General features: G+C 44.7%; 1 protein-coding gene across 2 annotated transcripts in view; it reads left to right on the top strand.

Annotated features, from left to right (window-relative positions):
• Window positions 1-12,236, top strand: part of MID2 (midline 2) — a 104,798-nt gene that overhangs the window by 37,405 nt on the left and 55,157 nt on the right. For both annotated transcript variants that reach the window (XM_018564249.1, XM_018564248.1), the window contains exon 2: window positions 6,794-6,889. In XM_018564249.1, coding sequence (XP_018419751.1) covers window positions 6,794-6,889 — 96 coding nt within the window. The remainder of the gene's footprint in view (window positions 1-6,793; window positions 6,890-12,236) is intronic.

Here is a 12,236-nt window from a genome sequence, read left to right as displayed (position 1 = left end):
GAAAAAGAAAGAAAGCAATGTCATTTTTTGTAAAAAAAAATAAAAATGGCTTCTGCCATCGTCGTCCTTCTTCAGACCCCGTTCACACTGAGCGGTTTCCGCTCCAAAATCGTGCATATTTCCGCGCAATGTCGCTCAATGTAGCTCGTCCGATGCATTTCAATGGAGCTGTTCACATCTCGCAGCTCAATGTGGCCTGTAGCTCGAACATGACCTATTTTCCGGAGGATGGCGCGCGATTTGGCCACAATAGACTCGATGGTGTTGCGCAAAGTCGCGCATTACCGGCGACATTACACGACATCGCGCTGCAGGAGGGTCGCTTTTGCACCGCAATATGTAAGGAAAGAATGTCACATCAAGACCGCTGTTGGTTGGTTGCAGCCCAATGTAGCAGCGACAAAGTCCCTCCCAAAAGTCGCGCTACGAAATGTGCAGTGTTGCTCCATATCGTGCAATGTAGCCTAATGCCGCTCAGCACGGAATCGTGTGGAGAAACGCGCGATTCTCCGTGTCACTCAGTGTGAATGGGGTCTCAGATCCTGACACTTGGGGAGGATCCCACGAACATCCATAAATGATACATTGTATCCAATAGAGTCCACATTAAAGTGTCGAGTTCCCGAAAGATTGTGAGCAACCGATCGATCATCTATAGACAGGATGACTGATGACTGAGATACAAATATTAATCTCTGGTGATCCTGCCATGAGGGACTCTTCTACTAGAAATAATTGTATAAAGAAATATACTAATGTATAAATCATTTAAAGGAGCGGTAAAGTGCCCGCCTGTCCTCTCCGGTTATCACATCAGCATTGTAAGAGGAATACATCCTATATAAGTGCCACGATCACATTCTATATTCATGGGGAGCTGTACCCCGTAGTGTTTTCCAGCAGTCCTGAGGAGTACGGTTTTCCCAATAGAATCGAATAGGACCTAGGCACGCATTCATACAGGATAAAGAGGACCTGTCACATCAGCATTGTAATATGAATACATACTATATAGATTCAGCAATCCCATTCTATATGTATGTGGAGCTGTGCCCATGGTGGCTTTCAGGAGTCCTGAGGAGTACGGCTCTCCCAACAGAATTGAATGGGACCGTGGCACACATTTATACAGGATGAAGAGGACCTGTCACATCAGCATTGTAATACCGTGTTTCCCCAAAAATAAGACACTGTCTTATATTTTTTTTGGCTCAAAAAAACACACTAGGCCTTATTTTCGGGGTAGGTCTTATTTTTTTGCTTATTTTTTTGTTTATTTTTTTAATGTACAACAATCCACACTTATTCATGTAGAAAAATCTACATGTATTCATGTACAAAAATATGATGATAAGGGCAATTAGGGGTGCTGTACCTTTCCAAGAGCAATTTGGTAACAAATCGGTGGCCAGAATGAGCAAAGCGCGCTTTCACTATCGATTCCTCACAGGCGGGGAGTGCATTTGGTATTACTTCGCCTGTGACAGGAGGCGGCGCTATAGAGGAGGCATCGGCTTATGCGGCTCTGCTCCCTCTGCTGCCACCTCGCTTTCTCTAGTGCTGGCTTAGTTGGCACCGCTGATTCTCTCCTGCCTCTCCCGCGGCTCTTCAAGTTCCCCCTTATGCCACCACCGGCCCTGGGAATGGTCACAACTAGGTCTTATTTTCGGGGTAGGTCTTATATTTTAGCAATTCCAAAAAATAGTACTAGGTCTTATTTTCAGGGTAGGTCTTATTTTCGGGGAAACAGGGTAGGAATACATACTATATACATTCAGCAATCCCATTCTATATGTATGGGGAGCTGTACCCATAGTGTTTTCCAGCAGTCCTGAGGAAAATGGTTTTCCCAACAGAATTGAATGGGACTGTGGCACACATTTATGCAGGATGAAGAGGACCTGTCACATGAGCATTGTAATAGGAATACATACTATAAAATATGTCTGTGTAGGTTCTCATTCATCCAGGTCATGGTATGACTTTTTTTTTTACAGACATCCTATAAAAGTGCCACGATCCTATTCTTTTTTTATGTGGAGCTGTGCACATGGCGGCTTTCAGGAGTCCTGAGGAGTACGGCTCTCCCAACAGAATTGAATGGGACCGTGGCACACATTTATGCAGGATGAAGAGGACCTATATATACATTCAGCAATCCCATTCTATATGTATGGGGAGCTGTGCCCATGGCGGCTTCCAATAGTCCTGAGGAGTACGTCTTTTCCAGCAGAATAGAATTGTACCATGTTAGGGATTCACACAGGATGAAGAGGACCTGTCACATCAGCATTGTAATAGGAATATGCACTTTATAAGTACCACAATCACATTCTTTTGTTTATGTGGAGCTGTGCCCATGGTGGCTTTCAGCAGTCCTGAGGAGTATGGTTTTCCCAACAGAATAGAATTGGACCGTGGCACACATTCAGGCAGGATGAAGAGGACCTGTCACATCAGCATTGTAATAAGAATACATACTAAAGTTGCTTTTTGATAATACAATCAAAGCTTTTGTGAAGAAATCCCTTTTTATGTAGTGAGCGCTGCCTTCCGTCTGCCCATCACTTCCAACAACTTCCTTTGCGTCTCTTTCCCCGCTGCTTGATGTGATGCAATCTCCATTTCTCCAGACCTAACACCCCATCATGCATTGCTTCCAGCGAGCAGTGATAATGTTACATTGTCCAGACGTTGAGTTGTCGTTCGGACGGCATGCTCTGTGACAGTGGTGACACTAATGCGGCCACCACATCTAAGGAGTGGGCAGCTGCAACATGTGACATTCCTGTTCCTGGGGTTTAGATCCACTTTAAATTAAAAATGCTACGTCAGATACACCAGAAAAAAAGAAGATACAAATAGAAAAATCGCTAAATTAAATCAACTACTAAATACAAAGAATAAATATAAAGTAAAAATGAATAAAATAAAAATCAGTTAAATCAAAACAACTGCAGTAAAAAGAAATATTATACAAACAAATGAAACTAAATAAAGCAAAAATGAATGAAAATAAAGTAATGAAAAATTTTATGGAAAAATAAAGTAAAAATGAATGAAATAAATAAAATAAAAACAACTGCAGTAAATCTAAATATAAAAAGAAATAAAACAAAAATAAAGCAAAGATGAATAAAAAGAAATAAAATAAAGTAAAAATAAATAAAATTACGATAAAAATAGATATTTTTTTCCAGCATATTTAAAGCACATCAGGGAGGGAAATTGAGTGTTTCCACTTCAGCTCATTCCGGGTTGTGGTTGTTGACTTTGTTTCCATGCTATGACTCCTTAAGTACAAAGGTCTGAGAACAATGATGGGGGTGGGGGAGGAGCAGAGAACTAATGCTCTTCTACCATCTGTCTGCATACATATCTGTGTCCAGGTAGATAATTGGTACACCTGTCCAAACAGGAAGTCCGGCATATGCCGTTTGGAGCATTGTTATCCTAAACAATGGACTCCTGGGACATGTAACGTTTTCAGGAATCTATGTACAGCACCCTGCCGGCCCCTTTATTTTCTGGGGGCGGGGTTAAGCTATATGAATATAAGGTGATGATTATTTTAAGCACCCCCAAATACTGAACTCCCGCCAAATAATTTTTTCACACCATGGATTTCCACTCCTGCATGAAGAGTTGCGAGTTTAGAATCCATCGGTGTCCTTTTGTTCATTGTTCACACCCTGATAAAGGATTCCTGAGTCCGAAACGCGTCGGAGGTGCATATCTTGTCATCGTTCGTGAAGACGATAAAGGTTTTTTTTAATTTCTACTCTTGAGACTCATTTTTTGACTTCTGCCTGGTGCTCTTTTTAGCATTTTTTTTTGCTATATGGTTTTCCCCAACCCCTGTAACTGTTGCTTTTTCTGGACAGCTTGGCCTGTGAAAGGAAGTGGAAATATAACAGATCAACAGCGAATAAACCTGTTACAGGGGGATTCAGAAAATTGAAAACTGTGTTGACAACAATTACTTATACACTATATTGCCAAAAGTATTGGGACGCCTTTATACGCACATGAACTTTAATGGCCTCCCAGTGTCACTGTTGTTGTGCCAATCTGAAGGCCACACAAAGTTTGGAGGTCTGTAGCTATTGACTCTGCAGACAGTTGGCGACTTCTGCGCACTGTGCGCTTCAGCATGCGCTGACCCCGCTCTGTCATGTTACGTGGCCGACCACTTCCTGGCTGAGTCGCTGTTGTTCCCAGTTGCTTCCACTTTGTTATAATACCAGTAACAGGTGACCGCGGAATATTTAATAGCAAGGAAATGTCATGGAAAACCTGAATCCAATGATTTGGAGGGGGAGGGGCCCAATACTTTTGGTAATATATTGTATGTATTTTTTCATTTTACCCGCAGTTCCTCTTTAATGGAGTCCAATGCGTAGCCTTTCGTCTGCCCTCCCAGAATTAATCCGGAGCTTTAATTTGTTCCTATTCATGTTTCCTGCTCCCGACGGCAGATAATTCCCTTCCTGGAAGGCCCGAGCTATTAATACGGTATCGCTTACAAGATTGGTAAAGCTTCATCTCCGATCCCAAACCACCCCCCCTTTGGTAGAAATCACATCATTTAATGGGAATTCTGTGTCGCCATTAATGATTGATGCGTCGTACAGTCTTGTGCGTTAAGGAATCCAAATGGATTATCTTTAGCTCCGCTAAGCACTCTCCTGGCTTTATAAATATTGCAGGATGCGCGGCGGACAGATAAACAGCGTATCACGCCGCGTGCACAATGCTAAATGACAGCTCGGCTGACGAGGACCCCGGTTTATGGAGATGTATTCATGTGTGGAGGCGTTTGGAGGGAATGAGCGCTTCGCTTTGTGCCATTTTGTTTTTCACTTTCCGGGCCGTGATTAGTGTGTTAGAGCGTCCACGTATCTTCAGATATTACCAGATGCCATTAAAAAGCTACAAATATATATTGTGTACATGTGTATATACACCGATCAGCCATAACATTATGACCACCCGCCTAATATTGAGTAGGTCCCCCTTTTCCTGACCAGGCATGGACTATACTAGACCTCTGGAGGTATGCTGTTGTATCTTGATGACCACCCCCCCCCTAATATTGAGTAGTTCCCCCTTTTCCTGACCCGTCCAGGCATGGACTCCACTGGATCTCTGAAGGTATGCTGTGGTATCTGGATGACCCCCCTAATATTGAGTAGCTCCCCCTTTTCCTGACCCGTCTAGGCATGGACTCCACTGGATCTCTGAAGGTATGCTGTGGTATCTGGATGACCCCCCCTAATATTGAGTAGGTCCCCCTTTTCCTGACCCGTCCAGGCATGGACTCCACTAGACCTCTGAAGGTATGCCGTGGTATCTGGCACCAAGCCGTTAGTAGCAGATCTTTTAAGCCCTGTAAGTTGTGAGGTGATTGGCTTCCATGGATCGGACTTGTTTTTCCAGCACATCCCACAGACTATCCATTGGATTGAGATCTGGAGAATTTGGAGGACAAGTCATCACCTCAGACTCCTTTTTGTGTTCCTCAAACCATTCTTCAACCATTTTTGCAGTGTGGCAGGGCTCATTATCTTGCTGAAAGAGACCACTGCCATCAGGGAATACCGTCTCCATGAAGGGGTGTACTTGGTCAGTAACAATGTTTAGGTCGGTGGTACCTGTCAGAGTGGCATGCACATGAATGGCAGGACCCGATGTTTCCCAGCAGAACATTGCCTTGCAATGGGGTAGCCAAACTGCGGCCCTCCAGCTGTGGTGGAACTACAAATGTTCTGCTGGGAAACATCGGATCCGGCTATTCATGTGGATGCCACTCTTGACAGGTACCACCGACCTAAACATTGTTACTGACCAAGTACCCCCCCTTCATGGAACCGGTATTCCCTGATGACAGTGGCCTCTTTCAGCAGGATAATGCTCCCTGCCACACTGCAAAAATGGTTGAAGAATGGTTTGAGGAACACAACAATGAGTTTGAGGTGATGACTTGTCCTCCAAATTCTCCAGATCTCAATCCAATGGATCGTCTGTGGGATGTGCTGGAAAAACAAGTGATGCTTTATCACACTGCCTCTGCCAGCTTGTCTTCTTCCCATGGTACATCCTGTTGCCATCTCTTCCCCAGGTAAGTGACACACACACCCGACCATCCACATGATGTAAAAGTAAACATCATTCATCAGACCAGGCCACCTTCTTCCATTGCTCCGTGCTCCAGTTCTGGTGCTCACGTGCCCATTGTCGGTACGTTTGACGGTGGACACAGTCGGCATGGGCACCCTGACCTGTCTTCCTTGTATGTCATAGCCCTCTCCTCTTCTGGGAGTGTCTAATTACTGTCTGTGCTGGCTCAGCTCTTTCACCCCTCCTCTACAACCCTCTACATATATATCTGCCAGGGGAGGAGTAAAGGGGAATATTATAGAGCAGGGGTAGCCAAACTGCGGCCCTCCAGCTGTGGTGGAACTACAAATCCCATGAGGCATTGCAAGATTCTTGGAGCCACAGACATGACTCCCAGAGAGAGATGCATCACGGGATTTGTAGTTTCACCACATCTGGAGGGCTGGAGTTTGGCTACCCCTGCTATAGAGTGTCACTAAGTCTGTTGGGATCACATCCAAGATGGCGGCACCTAGCAGCAGTCTCGGGGGTTTCGGATGTCTACACAAGGGAGGCTTTTACAGGGAAATACAATGTATGAAGTACATTAGATCCTCATATAATCCTAATTAAATCCATTGCATGACAACCGATATAAAAGGGGTTCATTTTGTCCTTCTCTCTTTATTTCTAGCAAACGTTGGAGTCAAACCTCACCAGCTTGGTCAAGTACAGCAGCGAACTCGAAACGCAGATGGGAAAGCTCATCCAGATCTGCCAGCAGGTAGAGGTAAGAAGACGTCAAAGGATTATTAGGACAATTCTATATGATGATGATGAACGGTCACAGAATGCTTAGCGAGAGCGCCACACTAGCTTGTTTTTAAATACCTTTTACCCCAATGGTTAAAGCCTTGAGGAAGGAGTTTGTGTGTTCTCCCGAGGCGCGTTGGCTGTGTGGTCAATATAACCAATCAATCTTTTTATGTCTCTGATATCTGATCAGTTTGGCGCTCTGCTTTACTTTCTTGTCCGATATCTGAGTCGCTTCCGCCATCTCCCTCATATTATTGAACTCCCTGACCATGAGCGAGTAAGCTGTCTCCAGGGCCGATCAAAAGGAACAACTCAAAACCACTGAAATATTCCCTTCTGCTCCATTTCTCAAGACTACCTCTCCCATCATGCATCGCTTCCAGCAAGCATTGGTGACGTTACATTATTCAGACATTGCTTTACAATGGTACCATGCCATGGACGCACTGGATCGCATAAACAAAGGGCTCCCTGCGTTCTGGGGCGGGAGGGGGCGTGGTGGTGCCATTCATGTCTCCTGCCTGCACTGGAACGCCTGGTACTGCAACCAACACGCCCGGGGCTGGCATGTCAGTTGCCGGTGGGAAGCTGGGGAGGAGAGCGGCGAATGTTCGTTCACTGATCTCCTTCCTGCTCTATGGCACCGGGAGCGACGCATTTTGCATCACTTCCGGTCCCTGAGCTGTCATTGGTCGGCTCCTGAAGCTCAGCAATAAGCTATTGAAGTGCGATCTGCACCCCAATAGATTATATGAATTGTTTGAGAACGTGATGGTTGAGTGGTTGGGTTGAGGTGGGATCGGCTTCCCTGAAGAGATGAGTCTTAAGGGATCGCCTAAAGGCAGTCAAGGTGGGCGACAGACGGACAGGTTGGGGTAAAGATTTCCAGAGGATGGGAGAGATTCTAGAGAAGTCCTGGAGGCGAGTATGGGAGGAGTTGACCAGGGAGCTGGAAAGCAGGAGGTCTTAGGAAGAGTGGAGTGGACGCTTAAGTCCCTGCCCCCGCGATCATGCGCGTCGGGTGCGCCTACTTACGAAACGACAATCGCGCTACACATGTTGGGTATCGCCGCGCACACCAGAGCGAGAGCAGTAATTCTAGGGCCAATATTTACTTTTATCTCTAAACCGATGACCTGTGGGGGGCTTTTAAAGCGTCGTCTGTGGACTTTTTGGGGTACTGAAATTTGACGCCGTTTGACGGACGCACGCAATTTTTAACCTGGGCGTGTTGGGTATCTATTTACTCGTTGTCACCTCGTCTTTTATATTTTATTAAACAAATTGGTATTTTATTGTGTTTTGGGGCGCTAAATTTAATTTAAGTGCATTTTTTAAACTACATTTTGGGGTTTGATAAGAGTTGCGTCAATATCCTGCAACATAAAAATTTGCAGCTGCCGCCGTTTTATTCTACCCGGTGTCGGCTTTCACAAAATGTATAAAATGTTTTGAAGTAATTTTCAGGCCTAAAAGGTGGATTATAACGGGTGCAAAAAAAAACCCCCAAAAATCCTTGGCAGCCAAAGGGATAAAATGTTGCCTATGGTCAAATGTTTTATTTGTTTTGGCCTTTTCACGGGCGTGCGCAATTTTAAGGCTCGACATGTTTGGTATCTATTCATCCGACACATTGGGTATGATATTGTAGAAATGTCGTACCGCAATAAAAAAACATTTATACTAGCTTTCTCTTTTTTTATTCTCTGCTTTCAGAAAATATATAATTTTAGGGGGCCTCCGCTTTCAGAAAATTTAGAATTTTTGGTGCCTCTGCTTTCAGAAAATAAATTATTTTTGGGGCCTCTAAGGAGGAAGGTGAATGTGAGGGTCAGGACAGTTCACGCGGCCGCCAGCACGCCATGGAGCGGGAGGGAAGGGTATCAAAGCTCCGCCGTCGGATTCTTCGCATCCAGCTACAGACGTTCCTCCGGATCAGACGTTTTGTGTGATCCAAAAAGATCATTTAAAAAATTCACAATATTAACCGCAGAGACGCGGCCGGTAGCAGAGCGAAGCCAGTCCGGACTCCGATGTAATCCGTTCCAGTTGTTCATATCATTTGTCTCAGCAGGGCGTGTATTGATAGCCTGATGTTAAAGTGAACCTGTGGCTGAGATATGATTATTTAAGTGGATGAGGCCCAACTTTGGGCTAAGTATCTCCCTCTTAAAACCCCCTCTAACCCATCCTGCCAGGGGTTGAGCTGCTGAGTCATTGCTGGGAGGGGGAGCAGAGCTGGGCTGTTGAATAACTGTTGGAAGGGAGGAGTATGGCAACTGAGCTGCTAAGTCACTGCTGGGAAGGGGAGCAGAAGTGGCTGGGGCAGCTGAATCACTGCTGGGAAGGGAAGCAGGAGTAGCTAATCTGCTGAATCACTGTTGGGAGAGGGAGCAGATGGAGCTGGGCTGTTGAGTCATTGCCGAGCTTGTACTTTGTATGAACTGTCACAACCAAACGAAACCCAGATGTCTGACTTGCTGGAGGTTTATGAGACGACCCAACCCAGAGTGCTATATGTTCTGGGGAAATGGTGGACATGAGAAATAGACCCAACACCTGGAGTGAAGGACCATAGAGGAAGCATCTCTTGTAGAGACTTATGGAGCCCTGATAAGGACTCGTGTTCTGCTTGCTCCCTTTCCTCAGAGTGCCTTTAATGGACCTGGTGCTACACATTCCCTGTCTCCCGTATCACACATTCGAGGGGAAAAAAGCCAAAATTTTCCAAATGAATTGCTCACAAGTGTATGTTTTGCTTCCTTTTAAAGATTTATGTGTTGCAGGCATCTCTCTTCATGCTCCAATGCCTATAACTGAGCTCATTGCCTCTCCCTTAATAAATGCGCCTAATGAAGCTGACAGTCACATGTCCGGCAAGGAAACGGTGAGATTGATGCCAGGGAACACCATCGAGATAAAAAAAGAAGTTCTGCTGTGTAACTGCGGAGATAATTCTACATTGTTATTACTTTTAAATAAAAATGTGACTCTGCAGAAGAGCCTTCCAGCTGCTGTGTATGACCTGGGATTCTCTATGACCTCTTGGTTTTAGCTCTTCTGGCTGAACAGACCTATTCTAGAAGGTCTCCCAGCTGCTGTGCATGACCTGGGATTCTCTATGACCTCTTGATTTTAGCTCTTCTGGCTGAACAGACCTATTCTAGAAGGTCTCCCAGCTGCTGTGCATGACCTGGGATTCTCTATGACCTCTTGGTTTTAGCTCTTCTGGCTGAACAGACCTATTCTAGAAGGTCTCTTAGCTGCTTTGCATGACCTGGGATTATCCGTGACCTCTAGGTTTTAGCTCTTCTGGTTGAACAGACCTTTTCTAGAAGGTCTCCCAGCTGCCCTGCATGACCTGGGATTCTCTATGACCGCCTGGTTTTAGCTCTTCTGGCTGAACAGACCTTTTCTAGAAGGCCTCCCAGCTGCTGTGCATGACCTGGGATTCTCTATGACCTCTTGGTTTCAGCTCTTCTGGCAGAACAGACCTTTTCTATAGGGTCTCCAAGCTTCTGTGTATCACCTGGGATTCTATGTGACCTCTTGGTTTTAGCTCTTCTGGCTGAACAGACCTTTTCTAGAAGGTCTCCCCGCTGCTGTGCATGACCTGGGATTCTCTGTGACCTCTTGGTTTTAGCTCTTCTGGCAGAACAGATCTTTTCTAGAAGATCTCCCAGCTGCCCTGCATGACCTGGGATTCTCTATGACCTCCTGGTTTTAGCTCTTCTGGCTAAACAGACCTTTTCTAGAAGGTCTCTCTGGCAGCTGAGCATGGCCTAGGATTCTCTATGACCTTTTGGTTTTAGCTGCTTTGCATGACCTGGGATTATCCGGGACCTCTTGGTTTTAGCTCTTCTGGCAGAACAGACCTTTTTTTTAGAAGGTCTTTCAGCTGCTGTGCATGACCTGGGATTCTCTATGACCTCTTGGTTTTAGCTCTTCTGGCTGAACAGACCATTTCTAGAGGGTATTCCAGCTCCTGTGCATGACCTGGGATTCTCTATGACCTTCTTGGTTTTAACTCTTCTGGCTGAACAGATCTTTTCTCGAAGGTCTCTTAGCTTGCATGGCCTGGGATTCTCTATGACGCAGCAAAGTCACATACAAGGCCAGATGTCAGAACCCAACAGGCAGATACGGTACCAGAAGACCAGAGCAGATCTCCGGGTGTCTGGATGAATCCTGGGACTGCTCTGGGCCTGGCTGTACATAATAACGTCTGTCCCTGTCATTAGCTCGGTGAACGCGCTGTATTTTCTATAGCACGGACCAGCAAATGTCCAGAATCTTAAAGCGAACCCGTCAGCCAATTATATTTAAAGCTGATTTAAAAAACCCAAAAACACACCTAAGGGTAGACATTGATGAATGCTTTCCCTCTGTTGACCAGGGAACCCGTTTTCTTGTTGCCTCCCTGAACTCTTACAAGGGGCCATGAAATTAGGACTCAGCACTGCCACCTCATTCCAATACGTCCAATACGTTTAACCCCTTCATAACTGAGGCCTTTTTTTTTCTTCATTTTTTGCACACATATTATATTCCACATTTTAGGCCTGAAAATTACTTAAAACCCTCCAATCCCCCCATGTTTTCTGAAAGCCGAGATCCTATAGAATAAAATGGCGGCAGTTGCAAATTTTTATGTTGCACGATATTAGCGCATCTCCTCATAAAACCCCAAAATGTAGTGAAAAATGTACTTAAATGCCCCAAAACACAATAAAATACCCATTTTTAAAATACAATATAAAAGACGAGGTTACAACGAGTAAATAGATACCCAACATGTCCAGGTTAAAAATTGTGTGCGTCCGTGAAACGGCGACAAAATTCAGTACCCCAAAATGTCCACAGACAACGCTTTAAAAGCCCCCACAGGTCATCACTTTAGTGATACCCAAAAATACTGATCCTAGAATTATTGCTCTCACTCCGGCGTGTGCGGCGTTACCCAACATGTCAGATGCCAGTACACTGTACGTCGTTGGTTGTGAAGGGGTTAAAGTTAAATTTTGGAATCTCAGAGGTGTAACCACTTTGCTCGGGGAGGGGTTCTCCTGCTCTGCTCCTCCGCTCCATCTAGTGGCAGGAAAAAAAATTACAATTTAAAATGTATAAATATTTGTAATTTATTAACTTAATAAAGTTTGATGTTTTAAAATATATAGTTGGGTGTCAATGTATCCACAGAGAAAAAAAACTGATACATTTATTTATCTTTTTTTTTTAAGGTATTTTAATCTGTCAGCATAATTTTCAGAGCAATTTAATGAATAAATATGAATGACGTATTTATATATTATCCATTAGAT

Source organism: Nanorana parkeri, unplaced genomic scaffold, assembly GCF_000935625.1.
Source record: "Nanorana parkeri isolate BGI_ZX_2015 unplaced genomic scaffold, ASM93562v1 scaffold740, whole genome shotgun sequence".
NCBI classification, from domain to species: Eukaryota; Metazoa; Chordata; class Amphibia; order Anura; family Dicroglossidae; genus Nanorana; species Nanorana parkeri.
The sequence above is the reverse complement of the archived record's forward strand: the minus strand, read 5'-3'. Positions and strand labels throughout refer to the sequence as shown.